The sequence below is a fragment of the Meleagris gallopavo genome, chromosome 4 (genome assembly GCF_905368555.1).
Source record: "Meleagris gallopavo chromosome 4, MGAL_WU_HG_1.1, whole genome shotgun sequence".
NCBI lineage: Eukaryota > Metazoa > Chordata > Aves > Galliformes > Phasianidae > Meleagris > Meleagris gallopavo.
The window spans coordinates 15239007-15255021 of record NC_139407.1 but is presented as its reverse complement, the minus strand read 5'-3'; the positions used below and the strand labels follow the sequence as shown (position 1 = coordinate 15255021).

At 39.8% G+C, this 16015-nt stretch overlaps 1 protein-coding gene across 10 annotated transcripts in view; it reads left to right on the top strand.

Moving 5' to 3' along the window:
* The window catches only part of FAM13A (family with sequence similarity 13 member A), a 115253-nt gene that overhangs the window by 7543 nt on the left and 91695 nt on the right, over positions 1-16015 (top strand). For all 10 annotated transcript variants that reach the window (XM_085222252.1, XM_085222258.1, XM_085222251.1 and 7 more), the window contains exons 4-5: positions 5130-5310; positions 10467-10626. In XM_085222252.1, coding sequence (XP_085078378.1) covers positions 5130-5310; positions 10467-10626 — 341 coding nt within the window. The remainder of the gene's footprint in view (positions 1-5129; positions 5311-10466; positions 10627-16015) is intronic.

Here is a 16015-nt window from a genome sequence, read left to right as displayed (position 1 = left end):
TAGTCCCACTATAATTTTGATTAGGAAACAGAAGCTTTATTAAAGAAAAAAAAAAAAAAAAAAAAAGAGCTGTTATGGCAAGGGGGAAGGCTTTGGTAAAGTCTGAGGAAAAATGAGTTGTTGGGTTTTGTTTCGTTTTGTTTTCATGCCCTAGAAAATACAGCTTAAATTGAGTTGCTCTGAAAGGTACTGATGACTTCGGTGGGGTTCAGATTAGCTTCAGTGGGAGGTGAACCTGTGTTTACCATTAAATGATCAACCAGCTATGCAGGATTGGAAGAATTATCTATTCGCTTATCAAAATATGTGCAAAGGTATTTGTTGCAAAATGGTACCAGTAGCGAGCCTGCCTTAGTGTTGTTTTTCTGAACTATGTATCAAGTGGGTCAAGTTGTTTCTGAGCCCACAGGTTATTAAAAAATAGCTTCGAATCTGGAGCCACTTAAATGTATGGTGACAATGAAAGCAGTTACAAGCTCTCTTGCAACCTCTGTTCTCCCTCATGTTGACGTTTATATTTTTGTAATTATGTTAGAATTACTTTGGAATATTTTCAGGGATTGATATCAGCGTCTTCAAAGCCAGCTAAAAGCTTGGCCTGAGAATAATACGCAATTACTTTTTTTCCTATAAAAATTGTTACAGAGTGTTTCCTCCAGTTAAAAATAGCTGAAGTGAAAATTACAAATCTTACCTGAAGCTGTGATCTTTTTAATGCAGAGTGTATTGTCCTTATTACCAAGCCAGGGAATAAATGATCTGCACTGTATCAAAAAGCAGAAACCTGATCCATGGGTCGTTTGGGAAGTCCACACAGCTGATTTGGCATGCTAGCAGAAGCCTGTGCAACACAGCATGAAATGAGCCTCACATGCTGCCCACAGATCTGACACATTGCTGTCTATATAAATATTCAGAGTAACTCCAAGACTATGCAGTTCCAGAAGCCATCACGTAGTGTATCTTAAAGGCAGTATGGCGTGTCCTCATGTTCTCTTTCTGTCTGGAGAAGGGCAGCGATGGAGTGTTGAGATGGGGCTTCTATCTACAAATGGTGTTAATGAGAGACGTGCGTAGAACGAGCCAGGGACTTGCTGATAGTCATCTCTATATTGAGTGCCCCCCCAGCATGCCTGACAAATGTGAATGCTGCTCCTTGCAGGGAGTCCTGGAGTAAAAAACATCTATCACAAAGAGGCTGCAACTTTGCTAGGGAGCAGGGCCATGCTTGCCCAAGCAAAATGGGCTGTGCTTGCAAGCCTGTGAGAGCCCTGGGTGACTGAAAGGTATTTCTTTGATGCATCTCCATTGGAAGTAATGAGTGGCTCCCACACAGCAATCCCTATTTGAGCTTGTTTATTCCTTATGACTTTTCATTCCTTATCTTTTACAACACAGTCACTGACTCTTCAGACATTTGTACATACCAGAACCAGCTCTGTATGCTCAGTTCTTATCCTCTTTCACAGGTCACTTGCTTTTAGCGAGACAGGTTGCTGTTGTACTTTTCCTTTTTGGCATGCAGAAAGCTTTTCCCTTATGTGATTTTTGTTGGTTTGTTTTTTGGTGCATTCCTTTCTCTAGCAAGAAGCAAAATGGAGGCTTGTAGCTACCCTTGGCACTCAGTCTAATTAATTTGGATGCTGTTTCATTACTCTGGGCTCTCAGTGTTGCTCCATTTGAGATAGCTTGTATTTTACAGTGTGCAGCAGCTCGATGTGAGTTCTGTCTCACATACCCCTCCCCTCACAGCTTGCTATGGCTGGTGAGTCTCTGTAGTGCCAGTGCTCTGCAGGTTTCAAGGAGAGGGGTGGGAGGGAAGGAGGAGCTCTTTCCTGAATCAATAGGTTGGTTTCTGAAATGCTTGGTAGCCAGGAGCTACTGGAGCCACGTGAGCAGGCAGAACCCAAAATAAGGCTGTGTTAGGGGATTTTAGAGGTCAAGCTTGAACCTGAGCAGTGGGTATAAAAATGAATAAATGTGAGCTGGCCCTTTGATCAGCAAATCAGATTCCCTGGTTGTCTGTGGTTCTCCAGGCTGTAACAGCATATTCTTAACCTTTTCCTTTGGCTTTTATTGTTATTTTGGCACTGTTTTTCAAGTTTGGAAGTGCTAGTGATATCTTGTGTTCTCTACATGCAGAAGATGCTTGTTGTGCAGTGAAATGTCTTAGAACCAGCTTTCTCATGCAATGGCAGTGCTCAGCAGAGCTGCAGAAGAAGTTGCAGGGCAGCTGTTCCCTGCAACTGATGTGTAGTGATGGAGGATAAATGCAGCTCCGTGAAGCGCGTTAGCGACTGTGAGCAAGTGGTCTCAGGTTGGATTGTGATGAGAACATTTTTATGATGAGAACTTTATGCAGTTCTACTAATGACAACAAGTGTGATATTTTTTCCTCGTTTGCAGAGACTTGCCTGAGGCTCTGTCAGAGGCTTCGGTCTTCCTTTCTATAGACTGTGGAGGAAGAAAATAAAGGCTTTGATTCCTCCAACAACCTGGCCTAGCTAGCAGCGTGCTTTGCCAGCATGCTGCCTGCGTGCCCAAGATTGACTTCCAGGGGAATGTTGATAGCTAGAGACAGATGCAAGCTTTTCTGTCTGCCCTCCTGGGTGGTAATATGTAAGGCAGCTGAAAGCTATGCAGACGTGGTAGCATGACACCAAGCTCCAGACTCTCTTCCTTGCATCACAACAGAGGTAATTAGCTGCAGCGTGGCACCGTGCTGATACAGTGTCAGTGCTAGGCTGGAGTTTTTTGGGGTCAGACCATCTGAGTCATGCACAGAGCAATTACACACACCTGTCTGCTGACATCTGTACTTTTACAAGATGTTCAGACATTGTGCTCTGTAGGGTGAAGGAGCATCATGCAGATGGATTGATTGAGGAACTGGATGGTGTCTATAGTGTGTCAAAGAAACTCAATATGTACAGAAATAGGATGGACCACTGGAAAATATGTCCCTCTTCTTGTGATCTGTGGGTGTATGATGAAATTAAATGAGACTGAAAACACCCCTGCAAATTTATCTTTGCCTCCTACACTGTTGAGGCTCCTGTTTCCAGTTAATTAACATTTTTAAGAGATTGCATTTTGTTTTCAGTTGCCTCTTGGACTGCTGTCCCACAGTAGTGAGTCCCCAGCGAAAGATTCACATACCAGGCAAAGTTCTGTGCTTGACAATAACAAGTGTGTTGATAGCTGAGGGTATTTTATATTATTTAATTATATATCTATGATTTAATGCGAAATATTATTTAAATACAGGTTCTTGAATTGCCCTTGAAAGTCTGGCACTCTGCAGTTTTGATTACTGACAAACACATTGGTCTCATCTCAGGATGCTGCAGCGACCAAAGTACATACTCAGCTTCGTGCCACCCTCTGTCATCTTACTTAATGAGTAAGACAGCTCTTGATACAGTCTTGACTTCCTCAGGACATCTTGTACCTCACAAAATTAGGCAAGTACATAAGCTCAGGGCTTTGGCACACTTGATGCTTGTCTGGATAATAGTATAAACAGCTCTGGTGCTCTGTTACTTTGATGGTCAGTACCAGCTGAGTAAACCCTAGTGATTAATTTTGAAGCTGAAAAATTGTCTAGCAGGTGGACACAAGAAGAAAGAGAGCTCCAGGCAATTGACTGCCATGACTCACGAAAATTCTTGTTCTCTAATAAGTTGAAAATCTGTTTTATTTGAAGTATTGTGGTTATGGACAGCTTAGATGCCTTTGTCCCCGAAAAAATGAACAAAGTGCATGGAATATTATATGTGCACGTTGCTTTTTGAATTCATCACAATCATCAGCTTAATTAATAACTTTCTGAAATAGAGCTGAACTCTGTGAAATAAGTCTCAGCAACAGGACAGTTAACAAATTATTTTTTATTTTTGAATTGTATTAGGGGGAAGATTTGACTTTGTTCCCTCCAATTTTCACTGGAGACTGGGGGGGAAAAAGCTTAAGAGAGCCGTATTTTCTTGTTCTGCTTTTAGCAAGACAAAGAATTTCACAGCTCCGTAAATGGAGTTTTCTGTGTCCTGTTGCTCAGTGGTTCTGTGACATTCAATTAGGGTAATTCCTGAAGATCTTATGGCCTGATGTGCATCTTTGTTCTTAGAAGAACAGAAGTGAAAGCAAAATGCACCTGATATTAATAGTATCAGTAATAGATACAGTAATGAGCAGGGAAAAAAGGTTTGGCTGTGCCTAGCAATAAGCATCTCTTATGTTAATCCACACCACATAATATATCGTGTTTAATGAACAAGGACATCAAACCACCTAAATGCAACTGATATCATGAGGCCACCAGCTTTCTGTGTAGTCAGAGTGCAGACCTATGGAGATTATTAGCATCTTTCCAGTTTTGAAGGAATGGAAAATCCTTCAGTAAATGGAAAAGTACCTGTCAGTCTAAAGCCCCAATGTGAGGTTCAGAGAGGCAATTAGTTCTCAAGGGCATTACCTAATTAGGTGATAGATTGATGGTGGTAGATATGTTTCTTTCTGTGTGATGGCTTTGGCATTCCTTATACTGGAAAAAAAATACACTATGTGCTGGTTGTTTTGTTACCTAAATAGAAGTATGTTACAAGGTGAATTTCAGTGTTCTAGGTGAAAATTAGTTGTGTATTGTTTTTCTTTAAGCTTAATGGAAAGGGAGGTAATTGGTAATCAAGTCAGGGACTGTCCAGTTCACTTTGATTGGTGCAAACACAAATGCAATTAAATTCCTTATTGTTATTCAACGTAGTAAAGCCTTCTGGAGCCATCCTCAAATTTTGCTGAAGAAGTGAAATTAATGAATCAGATTTCCTACTGTTACCAGCTGATTCACAGTAATGAAGTCATGACAATTTTTACGTATGTCTCAAAATATTTTTGAAAGAAATACTGAAGTAGACAAATTTTTGCATGCTTTTTTCTTCATGCATATTCACTTTCTCTGAAGGAGATAATATTTTAGCTGCTGCAGAAAAGGATATAGCAGATGAAATCCTGGAATGTAAACTGTGTGAAGTGACAAGTACATATATACAGAAAATCATTTGCTTCCCTAATGATATGCAGGACAAATACGCATATTTGTGTATGTTTTTTTCTCCTTTTGTGTCTTCTAGATGGTAGAAATGAAGTGCAGAAGGAAAGAAACTTGAGAGAACTCCTTAAAGAACTGCCTGATGCTCATTACTGCCTGTTGAAGTATCTGTGCCAGTTCCTGATAAAAGTTGCTGAACATCATGTAGAGAACAGGATGAACCTTTGCAATCTTGCCACTGTATTTGGACCGAATTGCTTTCAGTGAGTTGGGTTTTTTACTTTTCCCTTTATGTTGATAGAAAGTTATGAGGCAGATCATGGAAAATGTAGCTGAGAACTCTAACAACAGAATGATCAAACAGAGGCAATGTCTGAAGCTTTCTGGTAATTTTTGTTACTTAAGCTAACATTTGAGCTGATAGGGAATTGAGTTGCTGTCTCATCTCCTCTTGCAATCTTGTACAACAGTTAGAAGGTTTCCTTTGCTTTGTTGGCAGCAGATAAGGTGTACACAGTGGCTGGCCTCCAGATTGTTTAAGGGCAAGGAGACTTGTGCTCTTACAGCTTTCTTCCTTTGCCATTGAATAATATGGATGCTTCTCTGCAGAAGGATTTGAGGAAGGTGCTTATAGGGAAAAAAGATCTTGGATGCAGCACTCAGGTGCCGTATGCTTTCTAGCTCTGCTAATTTGTGAACTTCTGGTTGTCTTCAACACCAGAGATAAAGAGAGGGCTCTTAATCATTCTAGTTTATTTTGAAACTGGTCTAGAGGTTGTGGGGAACCTTTGGCCTTTTGAAACTTTTTACTGGATTCACTAGTTCTGCTAGTTTGTTTCAAAGGGCTCAGTTTCTTGCTGCTTCTGTTGAAGATGATGCACTGTATATGCTGGTGAGGTTGGAAGCAGTATCAGGAAGAACTATTTCCAGATGTGAGAATGCACTCAAGTAAGATTGTAGCCTCCAGAAACAGGCTTCTTTAAAGAGAGAGAAAACAGAAGATGGGTTCCTAGTAATGTATTGAGCCATTTCTACATAGATACTGCTTGCTCTCTTCTTAACAGAGTACATTTTTTTTAAAGGAGCACAGATTTTTCTATTGAGTGGGGAGAGAGACTGCAAAGATGAGACTGAAACCAAAGCTTGTCCTTTTGACTATACTGCCACCTCATCTTTCTCAAAGATGATGAAGGTGACTGTGTCAAGATATGAGCATGAAAGCATTTGCTGTCTTAATATAAAGCCATAAAATATATTGTGGGAGGAAAAAAATGTCTTCCCCTCCAAAAGAAAGAAAACTCGAAGAGAGCAATGTATACAGGCACATACAAGTAGAAGAGTAAGTGGAAACAGCACTAGAGATTTTTGAGAATAAAGAAGTAAGCTTTTAAGGATCACATTTGTATGAGTAGACTTATTTACACATGGTAGAGTTTTAAAGTTAGGGAGTTTCCATCTAGAAATATTAGTGGGCTTAGATTCATCTCATTTAATTTGCTTGTTCCTGATTCTAGTGGCTAAATCTCTGTGATTTGAACTCCTAAGTGGTTATTTGAATAGTTGTTAGATTACTCATCACTTAATTGAGGAAAGTTTTGAAAATTAGCTCTGCGTGCTTTTTGGCGTAGAATGCAGAGCCCTGCAGTTCGGAAATGCAATTGGCTTTCTTAAGATTAATCCATACTTACTAAAAGCTATATAGTTGTTGCCTCAACTTCTCTCAGCTCATAAGATTGCATAGAAAAGGCTCAACAGTTTCTGTAAGGTATAGGCCTATGTGTAAAAGGCAAAGAATCACATCATTCCATTTCAGAAGACTGGGAAAGGCAGAGTTCACATAAGATTGAAGACACAAGGTCTCTTGTGGGTGTATATAGCTAGCCCTGCAGTTGTGATACATCAGAATGCATGTGCAGCAGAAGAGGCAAGACTTGACACATAACAGATGAGTAATGTACTTTTACAAGATCCAAATATTTCAGAATGCCGGATGTAGAATTTTGTTTAAGCTCCACCATCTGGTAATTCAGCTGTGTGTTTTATCAGATCTTGATCTTTTCTAGGCAATTCAGGATTGTGGTCTAGACACATTTGTGAGCAACTGTTGAAATGCCCTTTTCTCCTGTGTTAATGAATGCATTCTTAAATTGATGATACTGTGGCCAAATCAACAAAGATTTGCCAGGAGAGGGGAAAGGATTTGTAGCACCCAACTTTCAGCGTTCGGCTTAGCCTGCTGGTTAGCTACACGTCTGGAGAGAGATCTTCAGAATGCAATTCAGAGCAAGTCTATCTGAAATCTTGCCTTTGCAGGGGCTGTCTTACCATTGACTACAGGCAGCTCCTAGAGAGACGGAGTATGAGGTGATTGAACCAAACTTTAACTTTGCTTCATTATTTCAGAGCAGTGCGTGGAGTGTTTTGCTGGAATGAGGATATAAGGCTTAGCAGCCAACGATTGTTAGCAATTGCACTGCTGAGGTAGGAAGATTGGAGATTTTTCTGTCAATTCACATGTCCAAAATCAATTTCTGTTTAGTTAATGCTTAGAGTCAGAGAGGATAAAGTCCATCTTGCCTTCTACGGGGTGTTCTTAGTGACATTTTAGCTATTTAGGTATATTATTTCCGACTCAGTAACTGAACCTTTTTTTACAACTGTATAAACCTCACAGTTGGGCAACTTTCTGAACAGTTAGACTTTATTTCAATTCCCTTCACCTCATTCATTTTCTCTACATTGACTTGTCAGTATTTTTCCTATATTCCCAAACTTTCAGTCTTATCCAGCACGTCTCCTGCTTCCTGATTTGCTGTTTGATAAATCAAACTTACGTTCTTCTAATGAAAGGTTATCTTTTCTGTATTTATAATGAATAGAAGAATGGAGAAAATAGCTATTTGCAGTCCTTGTTTTGGGAAAACATAAAGGACAAGGTTAGACAGCTCAAAAAAGGAAAATGAGATGATCAGAGATTTAGTACACTGTTTTCTCCCAACTTGGATTTGTTCAGTTTTGTTGTTGATGGAAGCAAGAGAAGTATTGACCTTGAGAGACAGCAAGTTTGGAGGAACATTAATTATTGACTTTTCTGTTATCGGCCTAATCTGTGTGGAGGATTAATGCTTGCACTGTGGCTACTCTTGGCGGAAGATGTCTGTTGACCCAGATTTGACTGCTTGTACAGCCGTATCCTTAGTATGGCCTGCTACGTGTCTCTTGTTTTGCTCTCACAGTTAGTGTTGAAGAGGAAGTGCAGGACCAGCTGAATTCTCTCTCCTTCTATCTCCTCTGTTGGGTCTAAGTGTCAGGGAGGCCATATTCCTGTCCTTTGACTGGGATTTGTGTAAGAGTCAGTTATGGAATAAACAGAAAATTTCTTTGCACCTTTTTTGTTTGCTCTTCTTTTCAACTCTCTCTCAAAGAATGATGTGTATTTGTTGCCTCTGTGATTCAGGCTTTCACTGGCATAATGGTATTTCATTCCTACACAAGTGTGATGTGAAGGCTTGCTCAGCTCCTCAAAAGGGGCTGGCAAATGCATGTGTCTGATTCAAATGCTGCTGTTTGCTGTGTAGCAGTTGGATGATCATATAAAGGCTTGGAAGGTTTGCTGATTTGGGCTGCAAAGGGCAATGTATCTTTAGTGATGAGGGGCTTTCCTCTCAGTGCTCCCCTGCAGAGTTCAAGCATTTTGTCTGCCCACTTATCCTCCAGATCTCCTCACTCTGGTCAGCGAGGAAGAAGCGTCATGGAGTACAACTTCTGGAACTGTGGCAGAAAGAAAATGCTGCAGAGCAGTTGTGCTTTGGAGATACTTCTTTTCCCAACATCAGAGTGAATGTTCCCTCCAAAGTAATGCAGCTTAAATGCACTGCTTGCGTTGCATCCGCCAGTGTTGCTCCTTTGAGTGCTGGGAATACAGTACTCGTAGTACTCTGCTTTGATGGCAGAACAAGGATTTCAAGGATTTCTGTTACAAGGATTTATAATGTTGGAGTATTTCTATCTTTTCTCCTACAGAAGACTTGATGAGGAGGAGATTGCAGGGAAGATCTTTATGTACCTACCTGAGTCCTTATGGGCTTGGGTTGAAAATAGTCTTTCTTCAGATCTTGATGTGGAATTAAGAAAGCATACACTTAGAATTTAAGTGGAGGAACAATTTTACAGGAAAAACAGCAGTAATATTTTTGCACTTTGTCAAATTGTGGCCTTGGTAAAGTTTCCGTTCAAGTCCTCCTTCCACTAAGCTGCTTTCTTCTCACTCTCACATCTGTATTGCAGCTACAGTTTTTGTACTGAGACAGGTCTGGAAACAAAATTCACAGTTTCTTGCATTTTGTCCTTCTGGGTCTCATACGGGGAGCACATCCAGTAATATGAAGAAGTGGGTCATTTAAAGCTACTGCCCCCACTTAATGCCAACCTTAAACCTCTGTGCTAAACCGTATGGTATTTGAGCTCCAATAGCTCCATACAGAAACACTTCCCAGGAACATTTTCTGAAACACCTCAAAAATTAGGTGAAGAAATTATGTTAATATACGTTACGGAGTCATCTTAACCTACAGAGACCTTGCCTAACAGTGTTCTACTCAGCATGTGGATGTTCTTATTTTTCTGACTAATCATATACCTTTGAGGTCATCACAGATCACTTCCCCAAGGAATCTGGCCCTTCCCATTAGCAGTTAAGAGAATTTGAATGCCTCATACTGTTTGTGCTTCACTCTTGGAACCAAATTTTAACAAAACTGGTGGTATTTCGTTTGGAAGTTGTCTCAATTAGATCTCTGCTTAGACTATGTGGAGTAGATTGTTTGTCAGAGTATGGGAAATATTGAATCATGGCCTAAGCTTCTGATTAATCACCTGAGACCAGCACTGAGTCAGCCACGGGAGCACAGGTGAAGGCAATTCAGCTGTGTGACCGGAAGGGGTGAAGCCTGGCTGCACCTCTCCTAGACCCCACTTAAGGCCTGACTGCACCTGAGAAAGGATCTCTCTGTAGAGATCGCTCCCCTTGGAGTTTTTGCTGTGAGCCCAGGACATAAGTAAGCTTTTCCATTCATTTCCCATTATCCCTTTCTGATTACCCCTTGTCAACATGATAATCTTTCCAGCTATACACTCTCTAAAGACCAGCCTAGCTTCTCTGTGTACTTGTTGATTATATATCTGTATACTTGTTGGTTATACAGGCCAACAGATAAAGAAGTTAATGTTGCTCAGAAGAACTGCAAACAAACCATAGTAGTAGTATATGGATACTATAGTAGTATCTTCTCTACCAGACCAAGTTTCCTCTGCTTGCTACCCAACCTATATCCACAACTGAAGTGTTACATAGATGCTGTGCAGAAGCATTTCCCTTTTGAGTATCTAACATTCTGCTTCAAATTTTGTCCGATTTTAGCGTACCCTCTGGATTTGAAGGTATAAAAGAACAAGAGATCTGCAACAAGATAATGAGTAAAATGCTGGAGAGTTACAATACCTTGTTTGAACTGGAAGGTTTGAAGAAGGAGGAAGAAAAGCCAGTATGTGAAGAGCTAGCAAAAATTATTCTGGTTAAAGTGAGTATCTCTAATATTGTACTTTCTTATAGCAAATCAGTAGCGCAGGCTCATTTCTGCTTTGTTTCAGAAATCTGTTAGGTAAGTGGTAGGTAGACACTGTCATGATGGTGTTCAATGTTAATAATAAAGTATTACACATTGATACTAATAGGCCAATTTTTATTACTAATCGGAAAGTTGTTTTTATTTAAGAGCTTTAGAATAGAATGGTTCAGCTGCAAGGGTCCTTTAAAGATCACCTAGTCCAACAGCCTGACCACTTCAGAGTTTACCAAAAATTAAGCATCTTACGAACGGCTGAAAGATAACTGAATGCTGACAGCAAGGTGACATCAACCAGCTCACGAGGAAGCCTGTTCCAGTGTTTGACCACCCTCACAGTAAAGAAATTTCTCAGAATGTGCAGTCTGAATCTCCTCTGACGCAGCTTTGTGCCATTCCCCTGTGTCCCTTAGTCAGTTCTCAGGGAGAAGAGCCTGGCACCTCCCTTTGCTTTCCTTAGGACATTGCACAGAGCAATGAGGTCACCTTTTAGCCTTGTATTCTTCAGACTGGACAATCCAAATGTCTTCAGCCTCTCCTCATAGGTCATGCCTTCCAGCCAGTCAAGTGGAATCAGCTGAAATCTTTAGTATCTTTACAGTATGTTCTAAGATAGTCTACTGAATCACAATTACAGGACAATCTGTACAAGTCTTACTAGCTGCCTCCAGGAGAATTCATCATTTTCTCATGATGAACCAATGAGGAAAGAGTAAACCTGTTAGTCTTTTAGCTGTTAGTAGCATTCATGTAAAATCCTTTTATGGAAGGAGATAAAATGGCTGATAACTCTTGCAGTGCCCTCCGTAATGTTTTTTACTGAAGATACAGTGACTTCTGGGTAGTGGAAGTGATCTGTGGGATATGGAAGTTTAGCTGCTGACTGTCACTTAGGAAACAAAACTAGGTTAAAGAGAAAGTAATTTAAAAAGCCAGAGTACTTTAAGAAGCCCAGTAAAAGGGCTTTTCAGGCTCTTTTCCATATCCTTCAAGTCAGTTGCAAAAGTCAAGGTAATCTTTCACTTCTGAGGGCTTACAACTGATTGAAAATGCACAAAGACCTTGGTGATTTCCCACAGTGGCCATCAAAGGGTATGGTGACAACCAGCATTTCTCAAACAAAATACTCTGAAAGATAAAGTTACTCAAATGAGATGAAAAATGTTGCCCAGCTCTTTGCTTTAGAAGAGAGATGACTGTAACGAGTCATACCTAAAAACAAGGGCTTGCATTGTGCTTGTGTTTTTAGGTCTTGCTGATGGTTTCCAAATCCTGCTGGCAGTCTGCTATAATAATTTCACTATGTTCCTTGTCCATGTAATTTGGATGAGTCTTCTAGCTTAACCAAGACAAATACTCAAACACAAGAAATACAAGCATCTAATTTTACATAGCAAAGTGCTTGTTGAGATGTGTCAGATGGCTCTTTGAAAGAATGTTTTATACCATTCCTAAATGTTTCTTTTCTTGTATCCTAGCAGATATCCCTCAGACTTGCCAATTTGTATAATGAATTAGAAATAGTAGACTGAAGGAGAAAACCAAGTGGCAACAAATGAGATTCAGTAGAGAAAAGTGATTGCCAGCTTGTTAATGCACGAACTGTTCTGTACAGTAGGAGCCAGCAGATCCATGTCGTAAAAGAACAAATACTTCAGAAAATTATTGATGTGACTTGGGTCCCTGTCTAAAAATAGCAGGTAATTTATAAGGAAAGTTGCTGCTCTTAAGAAGCCATTAATGAATTCATATCTTCAAGTAGTTAAAGCTGTTCCTGTTGGAAGGAATGAAAAATGTAGGATGCTCAGGAATACACTTCAGTAAACTGAAGCCTTATTGATTTTTATGGGTTTCACATTGAAGCATGAACTGTGATGGAATAGAGGAGCAGACAGCAAAGAGAGGGAAGAAAATGAGGACTCATCAAGCTGCGTTTACCTAAGTGTCTTTTTCAGCTTTTATATTGTGAGCTGCAGGAGAGTGAGGAATTTGCTTCCTCCCTTCTGGTCCAGTAAGGATATTTGTCACCTTCCCACCCCCAGATCACTTGCTGTATTGCCAGTGTTTCATCTTGAGTCACTGCACTACTACTTTTCCCATGACTGCCTGTACTCTCTCTCCTTTCTCTCTTTCCCACATTTATATTTTAGTCCTTAATTTTCACAGACCTGTCCCACTCTTCTTCCTATACTCAAATCCTGTTGACCCATTTTTTTCCCACTCCAGGTGAAAGGCTGGCAATCAGAAGTACATCTCCAGCCCCTGCACATGCATGCTGTAGTCTATCCACAGTCCGTATTTATTTGTGATCATATTCTTTATTTTCTTAAATGTGAAGATAGCTTTTTGCCTAGGTTAATATGGTGCTTGTGCTGTGGTGACCTGCATATGTAATAGGGGGCTAGAGTTTAATGAGACTTTTCATTGGCAAACATTACTGCCTCCTGTTTTCTGGAATGTTGCTTTTAATCTTCAAACCCGATAACAGTGGCTTTAAAAAAAAAAAAAAAAAAAAAAAAAAAAAAAAAAAAAAAAAAAAAGAAAAAAAAAAAAGAAAAAAAAAAGAGATTTAAAAACTTCACAAAATCCACTTTTCTAAACTCTCTGGTATGCCTTTCCAGTGTACTGAATTACAATAGTAGCTCTGCTTTTGCTAACCTCTTTTTTTTTTTTTTTTTTTTTTATGGCTGCAGACTGTGTGGCGCTGCAAACTAGGAACTTACTTTTAGTTAGTGTCTAAAAGTATTGTGAGATTGTTATTTCTCCTTGATTTCTCTGTTGTCATCGCATCATCCCGTTATTACCATGTATTGTTTTAAAGCCATCATCAGCCCTAAATCATAATGGTACAAATACCTAAAATCATTACATCCCATCCCAATATGGGTATGTATTTCCACTCTTACCCAATGATGTTTACCACCTTCCTAAACTGGCATGTCTCTTGATACCTTGTGATCTTAATGATCACCTCATAGCTTAAGATTTTCCCACGCTTTACAATGAAGTCAGTGAATTTTTCAATGAAGTACATCTCTTTTAAAATGTAACCAAGAATATGTGCATCATGCAGATAAAGTCACAAAAACCTCATACTTTGGGCAGTATCTTGGGAAGGAAAAGCAGCACTTAAGTGGAGCACGTTATCTCTTGTTTACTGTGCTGGTTATGGCTAGGGGAAATCCACAGCATGCTACATCACACCAGTTTTAAAGATTGCTCATCACTGGGAAAGACAAATGATGCCATTTAAAGGGGTTTCTTTGCTCGCTTTCTCACTAGATCATAGTTCAAAATGTAAGGGAGCAAGAAATTTCTGCAGGTTGCCTTCCAGCCTCTGCTTTGTTCTCAGGACTGTAAAACCTTCTCTTGCTCGTTGTTCAGGCATATGGTAATATTACAGCCAGAAGTGCTGGGCAGCTTTTCTTTGGAAAACTCTGTTTAAAAACAAAACAAGTACCACTTTGACAAAATGATGTGCATCTTGGAATAGATCCTGTTTTCCTGAGAAATTGAACTGTGAGGTTCCTGGTGTGTGTGTGTGTGTATGTGTGTATGTATTTAATGTAACACGTTTCATTTGTAGCTATCTATCTTTAAAGAGTATCTTCTAAGCTTCAGTTTAATTTCCAGACCCACTGAAGGTCTGGAAGATTATTAGGCTGTTGATTGACAGGATCTACTAATTAGAAACAGGTGGAGAAGTGGGTTGCATGTTCTGATTAGCTATCTGCTCAGTGTTGTGTTTTTTCTGACTTTGAAGGATCATAAATATTTTTTTATTGGGCAGAGCCAGGTGTGATCTATTTATTTTCTTAATATATTTGGGCTGCTGTGGACTTATCACATGGTAAGTTTCAGTGTATCACGATAAAACACTTATGATTTGCTTCAGAGCAGAATTCCTACTGTGTTCAGTTATGGTCCCGATTGGTTTTTGTGGCACTGAGCTGAGCAGTAACTCAAGTAATTAAAAATCAGTCAGTTCTGAGTTGCAGCATGGCTGATTTTGTCATCTGCTTGAAAAAATTGCTTGAATTTATTGATCTACCTACAGCAACAATACAAATAATAATTTTGCACTATGACCTCTTTAATTTCCAAATAATTTTAAGTTCTGTTCAAACTGCAGTCACATATAGTCCTATATTGTGTACCTGGACGGTGTTGGGCTGTTACAGCTGCAATGAAATGAGACTTAAGAGTAGCGCCGTTACTTTTACTTGTTAATGATCAAAGATAAATGGTGAAAAGGACTATTTTTAGTTAAGTGTCCAGAGGAATCTGGACAGGCTGAATATTATGAGGCTCTTGAGAGATTTCTGGAATTACCACTTTTACTGATTCCAAGTAAAATGTAGCACTGTTTGGGTCAGTATTGCCTTAGAAAAAAACATAAAACCTCTTATATTGTCATTCAGTGTTACAGGGTTGCATTTTCTTTTTAACCTTTCTCTCTAATGCCTTCTTGACAGAATACCTTTTAATTTTAATAATCAGTCAGCTGATAGCGCATAATTGTTTGCACTGGGAAACAAAAACTCATGTGATGAGGATGTAATGCTGTTCCTGGCTTGATTACCTATTTGGGAAAGGAATGCAAATAAGTCCATTTATAAAATTAAATTTATAATCCCGTATAACTCCAGGGCTGCCCTGCACTCAAAGCAGACTCCCTTTTCTGCCACCTCAGTGCTCTGCTGCTATGGTTATACACACAGCAGACTGAGTGATCTCTTGTTTACGACATGAAAAAAGGCACCTGCTTCTAATCAGTTTTACACTGCCCTGGCTGAGCCTGTAGGGTCTAGATAGTTTCCTTTATGCTGCTTTCATGCCTGTGACCGTTTTAGCCTCACGTTAATGGCTTGTTTTCAGTACTGGATTAGTTCCTTCCGTTCAGAAGACACCGAGTACTGATCTCCTTTGAAATCATTCCTGAAGGTCTCAACATGCATCAATGTTTCATTCGCTATTTCCCTTTTTAGGGCAAGTCATGCCAGTTCTCTCTTGCCTGGGCCAGAGTTCATCGAAGTGGCGGTGCGGGTTCAGATAGGAGAAGGATGGGTGGAAAGTATATGGGGATAAAGATCACCAGTGGAAATCCATCATTGCTTTACTGTGTAGTATTTCTTCAGCTACTATTTGCTTCACAGTTGTCCACCAGCGAGCAGATGGGCATGCTTATAGTAAGGCTATATAGTGGTTCAGCCTGAATGATATTTTAAGATGTGAGTTGACGGGAAATGAGTAATATGAGATTTGTAGGGGGAAGTTTATAAGCCTCTAAACCTTTCACCTGTAGCAGATTGTGGAATCTCAAGTGAAGTGAATTGTTATTTTT